Raw genomic sequence first — 20,007 nt, 5'->3', positions numbered from 1 at the left:
TTAACTGATGAGCTGTGACTCTAGTTTTATCCTACCGTGTCATAAATCCACACATCACATGTCCTTGTTTTGGCTCAGGAAAAAAGTTGCAGTTTGTTCACACGTGAGAGTGTGTGAACATTTTGTTGCTGGGCACACTGAAGACAGGGTCACTCAGAAAGACCCTCACTGACAAATTAGGACCAATCTTGATTCCCTGGAGACCATCGTTTATTTTTGGTAAATGCCATCACTGAATATACACACAGTATCATTCCCACAGAAGTCTATAGCATTTAAGTCTTGAAAACAGGTGACAGTTGAAAAAAAAAATCACAATTTTCAGTTCCTTTAATAATTTAATGTTCTATCCCCTTAAGACTGTTAGGCCTTAAGTTACCCGGGTCTGGTTATATCCCAGCAATAATAAAGGGCCTGTTGCATGACATATGCCGAATACACAGCAAAATTCAGAAATCCCAAGTGCTGCTTGCTTCACTTCAACATGTTTGGTTTCTCTCCTTGGTAATAGGGGTTTGATTTTCCCTATAACAAATGACTTAAAATAAGGTGCTTAAAAAGTCCACACCGAGTCTCAAAATAGTGAACAAACACTATTCAGAAATGCCCTCTGAGTCTCAGTTTCCCCTTCCATAAAATGAAGGAGTTGGGTTCGAGTTAGTGTAGGCAAGACCATACAATGGATGGGTAGACTAATTTGCTGCCACAAACCCCAGCGAGGAGGAGGGAGAGGGGAGCAGAGCTGCAAACGGGAGTGTGGGAGTGGGTAGGGGTGACAGGCCAGGGCCGAACTGGCTCGCAAACTGGCCTTCAGGAGGTCAGTGTCAGCTCTGAACCTTCAAGTCTCAGAAGTATGTCTTTGTCTTTTGATCTGATGATTTGGTCTAATATGATTGTCTCATTCATTCCAGTGTATGTACTTGCTGTAGATTTATGTACAGAATTAAATACCCCGTTTATTAATTTATAAACCGTAATAAAACCAGTCAGTTCCCCTTGCCAGCAGATCTTGCATTGGAAAAGGGAAACAAATTAATATACAAATTTTAGCAACATCATAAATTTCATGAAACCCGAAAAGACACACAGTTCATTTTGGAATTCAATTATCTGTTCAAGGAATCAGTTACTATAATCGTTAAAAACTACCATAGTATCTTTGTGGTGCAAAATTATCCCCATTTGTTGCTATTAACTAGTGAGAAAAGTTCAGCTACAGACTGTAATGCCTCTAAAGACACACAGCAAGCTCTTTTCACAAATACGCTTCAGGATTTCCCCTTCCTGTTTTACACAGCAACCATCTCCAAATTTGGGGCCAAACAAAATCACCCTAAAGAAAGTGAACGACGCGTGAACACACAGGGACCTGAGGCTGGTGGTGCATAAACTCCAGCCGGAAGTGGACAGGGCGACCTCCGGGAACAGCCCATCCATAAGCTGACAAAATAACGAAACCAAGAGTCCATCATAAGCCATGGTACTTCCTCTGACAGGAAAATGTCTCACCAGGACACGAAAGGTGACCCACTGTCCCATACGCGGCTCTCGCTCCAAGTGCCTATTCAGGAGGTTGGGCACAGCCCTGAAGGAAGAAGGCAGACAGTGGAGACCCCAGCTGCTGGGCCAGCGGTCCCCTCGGAGGACAGGGTCCTCTTGTGATGCTGACCTGAACCTCGGCACATGGCCTACCTGCTGGGGCCACATAATTTTCCTGATATGTGATTTATCCAAACCCAGATCCTAGCTTGGCGCTCACCCCTTCTCCGGGACATGATTCAGATGCTAATGCGGACACTGCCAGGTCAGGTCACGGGATCAAAGTGCGGTGGCCTCCTCTATTACACAACTGCTGCGCGACATTCTCTGCGTTCAGCGGCCGGGGCCGTTGGGAGCTTCAGAACACTTTAGCGCTTCCTACTAATGCTGAAACGCATCAAGACACGCATCACCAGAAGGAATTCTTCTTGTTTTTAAACATTTAAGAACAAAAGGGGTTTCAATCTATAAGCCAGTCCTCATGCGTCCCTCCCCCCTCCGCCATAGGAATCCATGGCCTAAACAGACACAACTACACAATACAAAATATTCCCTAGAAAAATGCAAGATCCTCATGAGGTTAACATCTCCCCGCCAAACATTCTACTAAGTCATCACCGAAGTGAAGACTCCTCAGAAAAGACAAAATGAATATTACAGAAATAGAGCTTGAAACACTGAACATGATTTCCGAATGCTCTGACAGCCCCAGAGCCACTCCGCGTTTGACATCCCCAGCGAGGAGAGAAGCCCTGCTCTGGCTAGGGTAGAGAGGGCGCAGGAGAGAGCAGCCGCCCTGCCCCCTGGATCTGGACACGCACCGACGCGGACTTGCAGGTCAAAGAATCAGGCTCCAAGAATTCAAGGCTAATTGCAGTAGCTTCTCTCTTTGGAACATCTGCCAGTACCTGCAAACGGCCAACGGGCTGACCGGAAACTGGGTCCACCTTTGTTACTGGAGATGCTTTTAATTAGGACCCCTCGGCTCCACGCGTGCCTCAGCCCTTGGCCTATCTGAGCCGCAGAATCGAAGCAGCTAGTTTGTTATTCTCCAGCACCAGCCGACTGTCCTTTCCTAGGCCCCCAGGGAGACCCCCTCTTAAGAGCCTGCTCGGGGATGTCTGCATCCAGTGATCCCGCCTCTCCGGAGAGTTACCTGGAAACACTATCTGGAAAGCAGAACAAGAACTCTCAAATACATGACTTGGGGAGTGAGTCCACACAGAAAGGTAGAAACCTGGCCAAGATCTCCGCAGCAACACAGCCCTCGGATGACAGACACCAGGAAGAAAGGGCCTGGAACACGGCAGCCCGGGGGCGGTGGTCCTTACTGCAGGGCAGGGTCCTGCGGCCCCCAAGGGGCTGGGAAGCCCAGGGTCTTCTGATGGTTGCACACCGTCTCCTCGGCTGGGTTGTACATTCACTGGTTGTCAGAAGTTTCTGGTACTGCTAGGGAGTGGGGGAAGGAGTCACACAGGTACCACCCTGCCCTCTACACTCTACACATCATAACGGTTCAAACTGTACGAGTTTGGGTAGCTCTGCCGACTGTACTGGAAGTGATCTGTTAAGATGTTGTTGCGGCCATACTGATAGTCCCCGTGCTGCGGGAAGAGGATGCCATTGTGAGGTTTTTCCAGGGGGCTCCGATGATGTTCCTTACTGCTCAGGTCCCCCGTTGTGACAGGGAGGAGGTGCTTCCGGGCTTGCTGGTTGGCATCGTACTTGGTCTGCAAGGTCAAGAGAGACAATGAGACCACTGGCTCCTTCCCCGGGACATGCGCACAGGACAGAGGAGCACTTCGCATCCGAGTAGCCCTTCAAGGCCCCACTGAAAGCACTGACCCAAGCAGGGCTAAGGCATGGCCACCCCTCCCTATTAGCCATCCATGTCTTTACCCTGGACTAAACAGAGCCTTCTTGAGGAGGCCATGAAATCCCTGACAAAGCCTCCATAAACCCAAGAGCCACAGCTGGAGTAGGGCATGGACCCAGAATCATCTACACAGGAAAAGGAAAGCCGGGCCGGGAAGGGCCACACCAACACCACACACCAGTCAGCCACACAGCTGGGAGCTGGAATGCCAGCCTCGGAGCTCCTGGTGAGGCCACTTTTTCCTCCCCTCCACCAACACTTGGTGCCTCCCTGGGTATCGAGGGGACAGCCCACCCCACCCCAGACTCACTTTGTTGTACAGAAAGACCCCCAGGATGGCTGTCATCATGCCCAGGACGTTGGTGCTGGTGACTGGGTTTTGCAGCATGATCAGGGACACCGTGATGACCATGATTCTCTTGGTGGCATTGGCAACGGAGTAGCTCAGAGGGCTGATGAGGTTGAGGATGCTGAAGGCAATGACGTTCTGGGCAAAGTTACAGAAGCCGCTGACCGCCAGGAGCAGGAGCGTCCAGGGCCACTGGGACACATAGGTCTAGAGACAAGAGGAGGCAGGAACAACGCTGGGGTCACACGCTGGCCCTGGCAGAGGTGTGGGCGGGGCACAAAGCGGCTTGCTGGGGCCAGTGGCTGGGTGGGGAGTTCTGGCTGTGTACTGCTGTGTGTAACAGGTGCCTGATCTGCACAAGCTCCTGACTCTCACAGTCCTGCACGCGCCGCACGACAGCAGTGATCAGCTCCGTCCCTGCTGAGGACGGGGCGCTCCAAGAGCCCGATGTGACCTGAAGCTTCCCGTGTCCCGGACAGTGAGGACTGGGAGCTCTGGGGTTAGCAGAGCAACGTCTGCCTACCGGACAATCTCAGTCCAGTTGAGTTGCTATCACAAAATACCATAGGCTGGCGGGGGGTCGGGGGGTGGTTTGTAAACAACAGATATTTATTTCTCACAGTTCTGGAAGCTGGGAAGTCTAAGATCAAGGAGACTCAGTGTCTGGTGTGAGCTTCCCAGTTCATAGGTGGGGTCTTCTCACTGTGCCCTCTTGTGACAGAAGGGGTGAGAGCTCACTGGGTCTCACTTTATAAGGCCATCAACCCTGTCTGACAAGTGCCCCCCTTCCTAATACCATCATACAGGGAGCTGGGTTTCAACACAGACATTAGGGTGGGGGGAACACAAACATTCAGACTGTAGTAGACATGCCACATTCTGTAAGACAGGGAGGCCCTGGGAAGGCAGCCCCTGAGGATGCAAAGGACCTAGTAATAGAAGAACCCCAGGCAAGGAGCCAGAAGCCCTGGGTCTTCCCTGTCACTGGGAACACTGGAGGCCCTTTGCCTCCAGCCAGTTGACCTTTCAAGTCACACTTTCTTTCTCTGTGCAAGTGAAGACACCGACCGCGCTAAGCCCACACAATGCTGCTGCTGGGACGATCAAAAGGTTCATGGCTGTCAAAGTGCTTTAAAACAGTCCCAAGCCAAACATGAGATGTTCTCACAACTTTAGTTATCATCTGACCCTTTCCAGAATGAGGCAGTCTGATTAAGGTGGCCCAGAAGAACCCACCACTAGCACACATCTGGACCACAGAACACCACTCCCCACCCCCACTGCCCCCAAGCCTGGCTCGATCCCAGAACAGGCAGCAGTTGACCACCAGGTGGGGACCACGCTGGCCAGGCGGCTGGGGTGCCCAGCGAGCGCTCAACATTTGCGGACATCTCTTCGGGGTCGGATTCCGGAAGGCACGGGCCACCACTCCTATGCCTCCCCAGCTCCCACAGTCCTACGTCGGTACCAGTCCTGAGGAACCAAGTGGGACCAAGAGGCTGCGATAAGGCAGAGCTGCTAGGCCAGTGGAAGGACCTCAGAAGACAGTACACCAGCCATGGACGGTTCCAGGCTGTCCCTCTCTGCAGTGTCTGACCTTGTCTGGAGTGCTGGGACAGTCCGCACGTCCCTGTGCCCCAGGGGCAGAGCACCCTCAAGACCTAGTGTGGCTGCGAAGGTCGCAAAGCCACAGCTGCCTGGTGGCACCTGCTCTCTGCATCCCAACCTCAAGCCACACTGGTATTGGACACAGCTGGGTCCCTCCAGGAAGGTGGCATTTAGTGGCCTGCCAGCATGGGAGCTGGAACAGTCTCGGAATGGCCACCTGATTCCATTTCTACCACCCTCTGAGCGAGGGAGGGATCACGAGGTCCTCTGAAAGGAGAACAAGATACGCTTAGGTGACCTGCTCAAGGTCACCCTAACTTTTGCCCCGAGTTGGGATAACAGCCCCTGTAAGGCACATGAGCGCACCAGCATGCTTCTGTGGTAAGCTGACCTGTTCTCTCACGAGTCCTTTCCTCAGATGACCGACACGGACTTACAAGCTAAGATAGACACCAGCTTGCATAGATACCTCTTTCTCAGAAAAGGAACACAGTCAATCTTTTTTTTTTAAACTGACTTAACACTAGTCAAGTGTTTCTTCCCCACACAATCAGGATTCAGAACGACTCCATCCCCCCACAACACTCTCCCAGGCTTCTTGGTATGAATCCCCTTCCCCAAGCCAGGTAATGATGTGTTCTTCCCTCTAGGTCTCTTTTAGAGATTACTCTAGAAGTGGAATGAGATGGAACTTTCTCAGACAGGCTGCTTTCTATCAGCAATAATGCCTGTGACATCCACCCAAGTTGTCATAAGGAACAATAGCTGATGACTTTTGTTTTTGTTGCCAAGCAATGCTCCATTGTATGAATGTACCAAAGTGGGCTTGTTTTGTTTTTTATTCACTCACTTGAAGGACATCTGGGTTGTGTCCAATTTTTGGTGGTCATGAGGTCATGAGTGAAGTTGCTATAAACATTTGTGTGAACTTCAGTTTCATTTCTCTAAAGTTAACACCCACATGTGAGATTGCTGGGTCATATGATTAGTGTATGTTTAACTTCAGAAGAAACTCCCAAAAGTTTCCTAGAATTGTGGTACCATTCTGTATTTACTCCAACAATATGTAAGAATTCTAACTGTGCCTTATCTTTGACAAAGATATCTATGTCTTTTTTAATTATTACAGCCATTCTAATAGGTATCAGGTGGATCTCATCACGGTCTTGTTTCTCTCTAGTACCTAATGATGTTGAGCATATTTTACTTGCCAGTTTATACGCCATCTCGACAGTCTCAATGGGGAAAAGTCTGTTCAAGTCTTTTGCCCGTTTCTAAGCAAGTTATTTTCTTGCTATTGAGTTTTGAGAGTTCTTTATATATTCAGAACCCAAATCCTGTTAGTACTTCATTTGCAAATATCTTCTCCCAGTTGGTAGTCTTTCACAGAGCAAAAGTTTTAAATTTTGATGAAACTCCATTTACCATTTTTTTCTTTACGGACTGTGCTTTTGGTAGAATGTCTAAGAACTAATCCCAAGTCACGATGAAGATTTTTCTCCTGTTTTTTCTTTCTAATGGTTATCATTACATTTAAGTCTAGAATACATTATGAGTTTTCTGTAATGTGTGAGGTCTAAGTCAAGGCTCAGTTTTTTGCTTATCTATGTCCAATTGTTCCAACACCATTTGTTAAAGAAACTACCCTTTCCTCTATGATTGCCTTTCAATCTTTGTCAAAAATCAATGACCCAGATTTGTGTGCATTTAGTTTCATAAGATTCTGCTTCACTGATTTATGTGTCTCACTCACCCTTCACCAATATCTGTACCTTTTACACTAAGTCTTTAAGTAAGTGTGGTTCCTCCAAGTTTATTCTTTCTCAGACTTATTTTGACTATTTGTTTGACTGCCTATCTATGTAAATATTCCAATCTGCTTTTCTAGGTTAAAAAAAGTCAATGCCTATGTACACACACACACACACACACACACACACACACACACACACACAGATACAGGCATATCTTGGCAATATTGCAAGTTCAGTTCCAGACCACTGCAATAAAGGAAATACTGCAATAAAGCAAGTCAAGTGATTTTTTTTTTGTTTCTCAGTGCATATATAAGTTATGTTTATACTGTAGACTGTGAAATGTGCAATAGCATTATGTCTTTTAAAAAAGGTGTATGCCTTAATTAAAGGTACAGAACTTTATTACTCCCAAATGCTAACCATCATCTGAGCTTTCAGTGAGTCATAATCACTCATCATAGATCGCCATAACAAATATGGTAACAAGAAGTTTGAAAGATTCCAAGAATTACTAAAACCATGACACAAAGACACAGTGGGCTGTTGGAAAAACGCCACCAATAGATTTCCTTGTTGCAAGGTTGCTATAAACCTTCAATTTGTAAAAATGTAGTATCTGCAAAGTGTGATAAAGCTAAGTACAACACAACAAGGTATACCTGTATAGATTAATGGGTCTAAACTTTTTCTTCATTACCACCTTTTCCAAGGAGAAAATTTAGAGTTAAAATTCAAGCAATTATTTATAATTAATACTAAAGAAAAAGATTTTGCTCGTTCGAATTTTAATTCTTCCTTTCAAATCTATTTATTTCTTTTTCTTGTCTTATTGCACTGGCCAGGATGTCAAGTGTGATGTGGAATAAACACGTTGAGAGTGAACATCCTGAATTTATTCCTGAATTTAGCAAGAAAAGCCTCCAATCTTTCATCATGGCATTAGTATTCTGGAGTGGCTGAGAATGCAGTTTTCAGTGATTACAATTACTATATCACGTACTCCTTCTTGCTTTTTATTTCTTTCCTCTGTCCTCTTCCATCTTTTTTATAATGTTCTCATACTTAAGACTTATTTTCTGTGCCAAAATCAGTAACATTATACTGCAAAAGGGACATTGTACTTTCAAATGGGCCATCTAAGGCAGCTAATTATGCATCACCTTGAGCTCTCTACTGAGAAAAATTCTGTGACTTGAACTAAATATTTTTAAATGTGGAATTCTTGGGAAAACTAATATTTAATATTGTTTCTCCTGTACAGCAAAACTGCCTATTCTGCTATTTTAAAACCCTCAATGGCTTTATTTTCTACTGGCCTCTTTTTTCATGTGCAGAAAAAATGAAAATGTCTAAATTAACTATGTTGCACAAATGGTACCCAACACAAACTTTTTAAAAATTAGTAAGACTTTTAAGTTTGCATTTTGACTGTTTTTTTAAGGATGCAGGTTGTGTGTTTAACCTTTATTAACTAATGTTAAAAACTGTGATGTGTGGGGCGCCTGGGTGGCTTAGTCGGGTAAGCGTCCGACTTTCGCTTACGTCATGATCTCGCGGTTCGTGGGTTCGAGCCTCGCGTCGGGCTCTGTGCTGACTGCCAGCTCAGAGCCTGGAGCCTATTTCAGAGTCTGTATCTCCCTCTCTCTCTGATCCTCCCCTGCTCACGCTGTCTCTCTCTCTCTCCTAGACATAAATTAAAAAAAAAAAAAAATTAAAAAAAAAAAAACTGATGTGTGTGCAGAATATTCTGTGTGTTTGTTCATGTTGAAAGAATGGCTGTTGATAAAAATCAGCTTTTATTTAAAAAAAGAACAGGTTGAGGAGGTTTCCTTCTATTTCTAGTTTGTTGACTTTGTATTTTATTTTATTATTTTGAGAAATAGCATACATGTGCATGCATGAGAGAGAGGGGGGCAGAGAGAGAGGAAGAGACTCTTAAGTGGGATCTGAGACTTGGGGCTCAATCTTATGATAGTGAGATCATGACCTGAGCTAAAACCAAGAGTCAGACACTCAAACAACTGAGCCATCCCCTGGTGTGTTCGTCTTCATGAATGATGTTGGATTTTGTCAGATGCCTTTCTGTATCAGTTGATGTGAATATGTGATTTTCTTATTTAAACTGTTATAGATTACACTGATTTTCAAATATTGAATTAGCCTTGCATTCTTGATTTAAATCCCACTTTGTGATAGTGTATTATGCTTTTTACACATTGCTACATTCGATTTACTAGTATTTGGGGCTTTTAAAAATACATTTTTTAAAAGTTTTACACAGAGAGTGTGAGTGGGGGAAAGGGGGAGGGGGGAGGGGGAGAGAGAGAGACAGAGAGAGAGAGAGAGAGAGAGGAAGAGAGAGACTCTTAAGTAGGCTCCATGCTTGGTGCAGAGCCCGATGTGCGGCTTGACCTCATGTCCCTGGAATCACAACCTGAACTAAAATGAAGAGTTGCATGTTCAGCCAACTAAGCCACCCAGGTGCCCCTGCTAATATTTTGTTAACTACTTTTGCCTCGATGTCCATGAGAAATACTGGTTTTGTTACATGGCCCAAAGTACTCCCTTGTCTTGTTTCCTGGAGGAGGTTGTGTAGAATCAGCATTTATTTTTCCTTAAATGTCTGATAGAATTTGCCAGTGAAACCAGCTGGGCCTGATGATTTGTTTTTAGAAAGTTTGAACCTATGGATTCAATTTCCTTAAAAACTATAGGACTATCTAGGTTATCTAGTTCATTTTGGGTAGGTGAGTTTGGTAGTTTGTGGTTTATGAAGAATGGGTCTGTTTCATCTATGCTGTATATAGAATTGTCAGTAGTATCTCTAGCATTTAAATGTCTGTGAGGTCTATAGTGATATTCCCTCTTCCACTCTTGGTGTTTGTAATATCTTCTTTTTTTCTCAGTTTCGCTTCATTGAAAATATTTTTTTATTTCCTTTGAGGCTTCCTCTTGGGCCCATGCATCATTTAGAAATGTGTTGCTTAATTTCTAAATGTTTGTGGACATTTTCCTGTTATCTTTCTGTTATTGCTGTCAGAGGATATACTTTGTATGTTTTCAGATTTCTTTTTTATTTTTTAAGTTTATTTATTTTGAGAGAGAGAGAGAGAGTACAAAAGGGTAGGGGCAGAGAGAGAATCCCAAGCAGGCTCCATGCTGTTAGCACAAAGCCCGACACAGCGCTCAGTCTCATGCACCATGAGATCATGACCTGAGCCAAGATCAAGTCAATGCTTAACCAACTGAGCCACCCAGGCGCCCCTGTATGTTTTCAGATCTTTTGTTAAAGTTCGTTTTATAACACAGAATATGGTTTATCTTGGTGAATGTTCCATGAATACCTGAAAAGAATGTTTGTTATGTGGTTGTGGGGTAAAATGTTCTATAAATGTTAATGAGATATCCAGTTGGTTGCTGACATTATTCAGTTCTTTATTCTTGGTGAGTTTTTTTTTTTTTTATAATTCTATTGGTTCTGGAGGTTCTATATTCACTGGATATAAAATTATGTGTTGATAGTTCTTCGTTTCAGTACTTTAAAAATGTTATTTCACCTCTTTCTGGTGTTCATGGTTTCTAATGAGAAATCCAGTCATTCAAACTGCTGTTCTTCTAGAAGTAATGCATTATTTTTCTCTGGCTGCTTCTAGATTGTTTGCTTGTTTGTGTTTTAATCTTTTTTTTCTCACTGTGGGTCAAACTGGATAATTTCTATTGATCTATCTTCAAGTAACTGACCCTTTCCTTTGTCATTTCCATTCTACTATTGAATCCATCCAATGAGATTTTTTTTAACTTTTTTTTAATCTCTGAGAGACAGAGACGTAGAGTGAGTGGTAAAGGGGCAGAGAAAGAGGGAGACACAGAATCTGAAGCAGGCTCCAGGCTCGGAGCTGTCAGCACAGAGCCCAACGCGGGGCTCAAACCCATGGACTGTGAGATCATGACCTGAGCTGAAGTCGGACACTTAACTGACTGAGCCACCCAGGCGCCCCTCATCCAGTGAGTTTTTAAGCTGTTTCTGAATTTCCAAAATTTCCATTTGGTTCTTCTTTTATTCTTTGCATTTGTCTCAAGAGTATTCACCCTTACATCTTGGGGCATGAGTATAATCACTGCTTTAAAGTCATTGTTCAGGGGGTTCCTGGGTGGCTCAGCTGGCTAAGTGTCTGGCTTCAGCTCAGGTTATGACCTCACAGCTCATGAGTTTGAGCTCTGCCTCGGGCTCTCTGCTGTCAGTGTGTAGCCTGCTTTAGTTCCTGTCTCCCTCTCTCTGTGCCCCTTCCCACCTGGTGCTTTCTATCTCAAAAGTAAACAAAAACATTAAAAAAAATTTTTTTTAAGTCATTGTTCAGGGGCGCCTGGGCGGTTCAGTCGGTTAAGCATCTGACTTTGGCTCAGGTCATGATCTCCTGGTTTGTGGATTTGAGACCTGCATCGGGCTTTGCAATGACAGTGCGGAGCCTGCCTGGGATTCTCTCTCTCCCCTTCTCTCTGCCCCTCCCCGACTTACTTGCTCATGCTCTCTCTCAAAATAAATAAATAAACTTAAAAAAATAAAATAATTGTTCAATAATTCCAACATCTGTGTCATCTATGTTGGCGTCTGTTGACTCTCTTCTCATACGAGACTTGACAGTTTCCTGGTTCTTCATATGCCAAGTAATTTTGGATCACATTCTGGACATTCAGAATACTGTGAGACTGTAGGTCTTGTTTAAATCCTGTATGGAATGCTGATACAGAATCTGGTTTTAGCAGACTCAGGTGGGTTCAGCCTACAAGCTTGACAAGCCTTCTGGGGGTGTTGGTCCCAATGTCAGTTGCGTTTTCACAGCCTCTCCGCAGTATGTGGCTCCATCCAGAGTGTGCCCAAGCCAGCGATCAGTCTGGGTTCTGGGCAGCAGTCTATCTCCTAATTCAGTTTCAGTCTTTGGCATGCTATTAGGATCCGATCAGCACACGTACAGCTCAGGGGTGCTCCTAGGATTTGATGGTGTTCTCTGAGGTCACTTTCCCAAGCTCCTCCTTCTCCACGATCTCCTAGGGTTACCCCTAGGAACCAGTCCTCTAGTCAAAGGGCTGTGACACAATTAGCCTGCTCTAATATGGCCTTCCCACAACTGTATGTCTACTTGGGACCAAGCAGTGGGCAGATTAAAAGAGGAAAATACACAGTGGGGGCTAATCCCTCTCTTTGACTGCAGAGGGAGGTTGCCCTCACTCAGCATCTCAGGTGCTGTGGGACCCTGCTGCTGCCCCCACCACGGGATTGCCAGGGGCCTGGGACACAGGCGAACAAAGAAACAAAAGTAACAGGAAAAGACCAGCAGGGCATCTGCCTTACTCTGAGCATCAGGAATCTCCTTTCCCCTTCCCGGATCCAGAAGTAGAGGGTGTCTTGCTCTGTTCTCACCCTGTGCAGCACCCTGGGCTGCGAGTCCAGGCTGAAGATACAGGAGATGAAAGAAAGGCAAACTGAGGGACGCCTGGGTAGCCCAGTCGGTTAAGCACCTGACTCTTGACCTCGGCCTGGGTCACGATATCACGGTTTGTGAGTTCAAGCCCCATGTCGGGCTCTTCACTGACGGCAGGGGGTCTGCTTCAGATTCTGTCTCTCCCTCTCTTTGCTCCTGCCCTACTCACTGCTGCTCGCTCTCTCTCAAAATAAATAAATAAATAACAGAAAGAGAGAAAGAAAGAAAAGAAAGAAAAGAAAAAAGAAAAGAAAAGAAAAAAGAAAAAAAAGCAAAGAGAAAAGAGAAGAAAAGAAAGGCAAGCTGCTGACTCAGGGTACTTTGAAGTCTGGTCTTCAACCCCAGCTTATCCAGTGCCATTTACTTTTCTGTCCTCAAACAGCTGCTTCACTCATCTTGTAAAAGCTTCAAAACCAGGCCGCCGGCTCCAGAATCTAGTGACCCCCGCCTGGCTTCAGTCAGGCTGTCAGCTGTGGGGCTGCCCGTGTGCGGGAACTGCCCACCAGAGCCTTTGAATCTTGGTAGCCTGGCGAGCGACAGATTCCAGGTGATGTCCTATCTGACCCTTCTCCCTGCCACCACGAAGCACATCTCCTGGCGTCCGTGCCAAGACACAGGGCGGAGAGGGGGAGCCCCAGTGGGTAGGAGCCCTGCCTTCACACGGCAGCAGGGCCAAATACAGCATGCTCCTCGGAAAACTATTAGAGCATATAAGCACCCCATCGAGGTCAAAAATATGTATGCACTCGCTCAACAAAGAGATCAGGTCACTAAAAGTATTACAAAGAAGGTAATCACTGGAATAAAACTAAAAAGTGGCCTGAATGCAAAGACTAGAGCAAAGCCTAGAAGTACGTGTGCGTGTGCGCGTATACAGAGACCCTAAGAAGTTGTAAATAGGACACAATAAAGGAACTGACACCCAGCCCATCAACAATATCTGCAGCCAATAAAAAGAATGAGAAAGACCTAAATATGTCAATAGGGAATAATCGATCCCCAGGACAGATCACTGAGTGAAAATAGCAAAGGGCTCTTCTCTACCGAAAAAGTCACTTTCTGTGTAAGGAGGAGAAAGGTATGAATATATACAAATGCACTTATATTTGCAAAAATAAACACTGAAAGAACAAACCAAGAGCATACAAGTGAATAACTGCGGGGGGAGGGGGACAAGAGAGTGGGGAGGTGACAGGGACTGAAGCCAGACTTCTTTGGTTTTTTGTTTTTGTTTCATAATATTTTTATTTCATTTACTTTTGGGCGGGGAGAGCGCGTGCTTGCGGGGAGGGGAAGGGGAAGGGAAAGGCAGAGAATCTTAAGCAGGCTCCGTACCCAGTGCAGAGCTCCACGCCCTGAGTTCATGCCCTGAGCTGAAATCAAGAGTTGGACACACAGCCAGCAGAGCCACCCAGGCGCCCCTGAAGCCAGGCTTGTTGGATAAACCTTCTCATCGCATTTGGCTTTGGAAATACTAAGGTCTGATAAATTCAGTGTGGGGCGTGGGGGGTGGGGGAAAGCAATGCCTACAAATGGAAAACAATGGAAGTAAAAGAACCCAACTGGACAAGCCGGTGACACGGGCGCATTGTGACAATGATGATTTCCAGCGCCCCCAGAACACAGCATTCCAGCTGTGCGTCTGTAACGGGACACATCCTAAGGACAAAGAAAGAAGAGAGGCAAAGAGACCTTAGACTTCCCTCGGGTCCTGCCCGCGGCCGTCCCGTGATCTTCACGCCGAAGCGCTCGGTGTGTGGATAGTGGCATCTCCCACATGAGTAATTACGGGAAGGGTAAGCAAGAACAAGTTGGCAAGGAACCAAGCGTACCAGAAAAAACATAAACTTAAAAATCACAGCAGTGATAAATCCTGTCATGTTGAATTGGAATGAACTGGAATGAACTCTCCCCTCTGCCCCAACAGGACCTTCCTAGTTTTTCACCCCTAAGACTTAAAAGCAAGGACAACCCAACAGTGGTGAGCACGCACGGCCTGCGTCTCTCAACAGCACTCTCTATACAAGCAGCCCGGGCTCCCTAAGGAGCGGCCGACTGCACGTCTGGGACGGGAGAGGCACAAGACAGGAAAGAACATCCGGCTGGACCAAAAGCGACCAAAGGCTGGCCTGCGCTGTCGGAAGGCCAGGGAGCCAGGGGGAAGGACTCCCCTGGCCAGGACAGGAGAATCTGAGTAAGAAGAGTGTTAAGATGTGCAACTGACCCAGGAGTCCACAACGATATCGAAATAATAAATAAGAGGACCTTCCTTTACCCCTCCCACATTCCCCGCCCAACTCACTGGTTAACATTTACAGTCAGCTAAGAAGTGTTCTCTAAAAATTGGTAATTTAAAAAAAAAAAAAAAGAGAGCGAGAGAGAGAAGCACTGAACTGCTTTTCGTGTAGTTCAAAGTAACACAATCGTCCTGGGAGATGATGAAAAATTACAGCTAATCAATATGAAAGGAAGTTAGAACAGAGCCAGTTTCCTCATCTGGAAAATGAAAGTAAAGGGCACTAGGTCTCCAGGCAGTGCTAAGGGCTAAAGACCAATGCCAAGGACTCCATCAGGCCTCATTAAGTCCTAATAAACATTCACTCCCCTCTCTGTAACTCAGGCTTGGAAGAAACCACGCCTACCTCCTCCTTATCACTGTCACCTGCGTTAGTTTCCAGTGACCCTTCTGGAGGCTGGCCCCGCAGCTGGTGGGAAGCATTTCTTTCGCGCGCTCAGAGAGCTCTGGATACACCCAGAGTCAAGGGAAGTACGGACAGAGATGGCACCGAGAGAGGAATCAGGCAACGCCAGCACAGTTTTAACAAGGCAAAGTGAGATCTGAACCAGGCTGTCAGGACAGGGAGGTCGCCTGTGCTGGCATTTCCTTCCTGATGCCACTGGCCCAAAGGAGGCAGCTGCCAATACCTGAGAGCCAGCCCGCTGGGGGAGGAAATGCGAAGGAAGAACATCTCCTGCGACCGCACGAGAAAGCAGTCCTGACAAAGCCAAGTGCTCAGAGGGCTGGCTGCCAGGGGCCCGGATGTCCAAAGTCAACACAGCTGTAACTCCCCGACAAAGCACGTGGTTTGGAACTAGTCAGGAAAAGGGTGTGTCCGTGGCACTGGCCGACTCACCAGGTCGCTGCTGACCAGGAAGGCTGAAAGGTCTACCAGGACCCACGTGGGGATCATAAAGAAGACAGCGTGGCAGCCCAAGATGTTCAGCAGCCGCAGATGGTGGATCCGCGAGTCTCTCAATACCTGCAAAGAGAAAACCTCTTTAAAGGCCAATTGAAACTAAAAATGGCAAGAAAGGCTCCAGTTACCCAGGCCCCAGACACAGTGACTACACATTAGCCCTGACAGCTGACCTTGACCACCAAACCTACCAGTGCACCTACGATGAGACACACAGCCTGTGCCCAAGACAAATATGAAGGACTGAGAATGAAAAAAACCAACACTCAATACTGGCGAAGCTGCAGTGAAACAGGCACTCTGAAATTCTACTGGTTTATGTCTAAATCAGCTTATGTATGTTCCAGAATGCAACCAGGCAAAGTCTGTCAGCAGCCACAAATATCTCATATACTCTGACCCAACAATGGTCAGCCTACGTGAGGAAATAACCCGAGACACAGAAAAACTGCGTGCACAAAAATGTTCATTACTGTGTGACTTAAAATGAAGAGTTGGAAAATGGCTGCGTTCCCTGTGGTCCTGGAAAAGAGTATTATTACGGGACTTAGAGCAATAGTTTGTTCTTAAATACTTATTTTTGAGAGAGCGCAAGTGGGAGAGAGGCAGAGAGAGGGACAGAAGATCCGACACGGGCTCTGCACCGACAGGCTGACAGCAGCAAGCCCGAGGTGGGGCTCGAACTCATGAACTGTGAGATCGTGACCTGAGCTGAAGTCGGATGCTCAACTGACTGAGCCACCCAGGTGGCCCTAGAGCAGTCATCTTTAATGATATGGGAGAATGCTGTAATGGTAAACGAAAATTTACTAATTTTCAAAGTTACTAATTTTGCTTTTCAAAAGCACAATTCTAAAATGTATCTATAATATTACAACTCTAAAAACTGTACAGAAAAGACCCCTAGCACTGACAGCAGTTCTCTGTGGGGCACCTGGGTGGCTCCGTTGGTTATGCGTTGGATTCTGGCTCCAGTCATGATCTCATGGTTCGTGAGTTCGAGCCCCATGTCAGGCTCTGTGCTGACAGCTCGGAGCCTGGAGACTGCTTTGAATTCTGTGTCTCCTCTCTCTCTCTCAAAAATAATAAACATTAAACAAACAAACAAAAAACAGTAGTTCTTTAGGGGGACTGTGACTTTTACTCAATAGCATGGAAACCCCCAGACAGGGGGCAGGTCTCTGCTGATTAGCATCTCCAGTACCCACTATGGAGCCAGACATAAGTTTCTGGATTTTGGGGGGAGGACCCTTTCTCTATATTTCCTCATTGAATATATGCTAATGTTATAAAAGGAAACAAATTACTTAGAAAAATGAAACAGATACAAAACCAGTAGAAGGGCAACAGTTCTGTTTGTTTCAACTCGGGGGCGGGGGGGGGGAACCCTCTCCTTGACCACTTTCTCACATGCCGCCCGCGTGCGCCCGCAAACCCCCCAGGCATATCCCAGCCGGTACCCAGATACCTTTTTGGAGAAAATATTCTGAAGTGAGAAGCACAGTGTGGCAGCAAGGGCGCTGATGAGCCCCCACATGTCGAATGACAATTCAGTGACGGTGGCCAGCAGGACGCCGCTGATGATGGGGATGAGTGACAAGTAGACCTGCTGGGACGGACAGGTGGCGCTGACGGCGGGGGCGGAGCCAGGCTGCCCCCCCCCCCCCCTACCCCGGGGCCTGGAGGAGAGCCTCGGCGGCTGCTCTCCCTCCCTCACCGAAGGGAACGGCCAGCTTTACAAGGCCTAGTGTGTGCAGCAGTTCCTGAGCTCTGGCGGCTAAAGGGCTCCAAACTTCCAGAGAAGTGGGATCCATTTCTGACATCTAGCTAACCCTTTTCCTACAAAGGACACTTTAAAGCACTGCAAAAATTTTAGGAGGTGGTGGTAAGGCCCTCTCCACCACCCCTGGAGGCTAGAGCGAGGGCTCGGGACTGGGGGACCAGAATTCCTGCTCCCCCGCTGCTGGCTGTGGGCCTCAGGCTATTTGAGTCTCCCCTCTCCCTGTAAGTCCGATTTCTTCCCCTGAGATCGAGAATGACAATTACCTGCCTTATCTGTCTCATAGGGTGGGTCCACACATACCCTGTCTCTATCATTAGTCTTTGCCTAGGCCATTCCTCAGTCCTTCCTCACTGCGGAAGGTGGCGGCTCCTTGCCCAAGCTGGGTACAATGTCCCGACCAACAGGGAAACCTGATAAACACGATGTGATATCCAGTGGTGAAGCTGCACACCTCCCAGGCAACTCCAGCCCAGGGAGACAAGTCACACCTGACATCACCCTGGGGGCGGGCTATAGAGCACACCCAGGTCTTACAGAGAAAAAGAGGCTGAAACAAAATAATCAGCCAGAAGTGGCCCAATTTCTATAAGCCGATCCAGGGCACCGGCCGCTTTGAGTTACATAAAGTACGAGATGCCAGAAACCAACCACATAGAGAAGCAGCGCTCTGTCCAGCATGAAATGGATTCCAGCTGGGACGACAGGAGTCGCACTTCCCCTTAAGGCCATGGAGCAAGGCCGTCTCTGGCTGAAGCCACAGCTTCTCTCACGCCAAGCCAGGAAATACCCAGCCCTGGCATCTTAAACAGACACTGGATTGTGCCCAAAGCATCTTCCTTATGCAGCTCGAGGCTCTGCGGCTTGCTTTCATTTCCATTCCCAGACACTCACAATTCCTGGTTGTTTTTACTTCTAAGACTTTGTCGGATTTTGCCAGAATCAGACTCTTTTGACTAGCACCTCACTTCTGACCTCCAGAAGTCCCCATCCTGACTGCGGTCACCTGCGAAGACGTGAAACTCTGTCAGAGTTCCAGCAAGGCGTCAGATATTGCATCCCCGGCCTCCCCTGGAGGGGCATGTGGTGCCTGGCCAGGATGGGACCAAATCACTGCCCACTAGCAAACACAGGAGGGAAGCTGGGCCTGCGAAGGACGGGAGGGTCCCCAAGACCACACGGCAGCGACGACTCGGGGACACACGCACCACACACCACTGCCTCCAAAGAGATTACAGAACATTAGTAAAACAGCCACCCGAAGCCTCTAAGCGGACTTCCTGATTTGACAGGAAGCCAGGAGCCGCAACCACGTCACCAGCTGGGCACCGGCCAGCAAGCCCTTGGGGCCCCCACCTGCCCAGAACCCTCCCAGGTTACCTTGGTGCTTTGCTTCTCCTTCATGATGATCCGGGACAAGAGAACCACCCAGATGGGCATGGTAGCCTTGACTGCAAAGAGAGGCAAGGGGCTCTCAGGGGGCCGTCTTAGACGTGGAACCCACCCCGGGACCCCGTCCCATCTCCACTAGAGCAATGCAGCCCTTCAAGCCTCCTCAGCCCTTCTCTTTCTGTGGGGCTTTCCGCCCTGCTCAGCTCCCAGCTCTCTTCCCAGCCACTTCCCTCCCCCAGACCCCTGTGCGAGCCCCTCCCCTGCTAAATGTCTCGTTGGCCCCCAGAGCCTTCCCAACAGAAATTGGCTCCTCAGCCTGGTATCCCAGGCCCGTCGGGCCGCAGCCCCGCCGGCGCACTCCTACCCGGCCGCCGCCCCCCAGGCCGGCCGCTGCACCCACCAGTGTGCGCGTAGGACACCGGCACCTTCCAGATGCTGACGTGCGCTGACACGGACGCGAAGTACTTGCCGAAGGCGAGTGGCAGCACGTAGCGCGGGTAGAAGCGCGGCGGCAGCAGCGGGCCGGGAGACGCATGCGGGCCGGGCCCGGGGCCCGAGACGGGCGGCGCGGGGGGCACGCGCCAGGCGCGCAGCAGCGGCGGGAGCCCCGCGCACAGCGCCAGGATGTGGCACAGCGACACGGTCACAGGGAACGGGAAGGCGCTCAGGATCACCTTGTTGACCACGTTACCGCCCGCGCTCAACGCATACCACAGTAGGCACAGCGCCGCCACCCGCGCGCCCTCGCGCGCCCCGCCGCCGCCGCCCGCCGCTCCCGGGCCCCCCGCGCCCGCCGCCGCCGCCGCCATCCCGCCCAAGCGGCCACCTCTTCCCGCCCGTCCGACTGCCCGACGCCGGGCGGGGGCGGGGCAGAGGGAGGCGGGCGCGCTGGCCAACGGCGCTCTCCATTGGTCGCCGCTGCCTCGCGTCACCGCCTCGCGCCGGCCGACGCGCCTGCCACCACGTAGCGGGCGCAGGCCCCGCCCCTCGGGTGGGCTTCCGGCAGGGCTAGGCCTATCCCGGAAGCGG

The 20,007-nt window shown here is 48.4% G+C and overlaps 1 protein-coding gene across 2 annotated transcripts; it reads right to left on the bottom strand.

The window, feature by feature from the left end:
* Nucleotides 1–192: 192 nt before the first annotated feature.
* On the bottom strand, nucleotides 193–19,817 carry SLC35E1 (solute carrier family 35 member E1). Of its 2 annotated transcripts, XM_039243343.1 has the most exons (6): nucleotides 19,379–19,817; nucleotides 18,967–19,037; nucleotides 17,275–17,412; nucleotides 15,744–15,869; nucleotides 3,726–3,971; nucleotides 193–3,269 (listed from the first exon to the last, which is right to left on the bottom strand). In XM_039243343.1, exons 1-6 carry the CDS (start codon nucleotides 19,785–19,787, stop codon nucleotides 3,039–3,041), a joined length of 1,221 nt encoding a protein of 406 aa, XP_039099274.1. In that variant the 5' UTR covers nucleotides 19,788–19,817; the 3' UTR covers nucleotides 193–3,038. The 2 variants fall into 2 exon arrangements, with proteins under 2 accessions (XP_039099274.1, XP_039099275.1); XM_039243344.1 differs by lacking the exons at nucleotides 193–3,269; nucleotides 3,726–3,971 and adding an exon at nucleotides 13,819–14,268.
* Between the last annotated feature and the right edge of the window lie 190 nt (nucleotides 19,818–20,007).

This window comes from Hyaena hyaena, unplaced genomic scaffold (genome assembly GCF_003009895.1).
Source record: "Hyaena hyaena isolate Hyena2069 unplaced genomic scaffold, ASM300989v1 scaffold_227, whole genome shotgun sequence".
NCBI classification, from domain to species: domain Eukaryota; kingdom Metazoa; phylum Chordata; class Mammalia; order Carnivora; family Hyaenidae; genus Hyaena; species Hyaena hyaena.
This window is presented reverse-complemented; position numbering and strand designations above follow the sequence as displayed.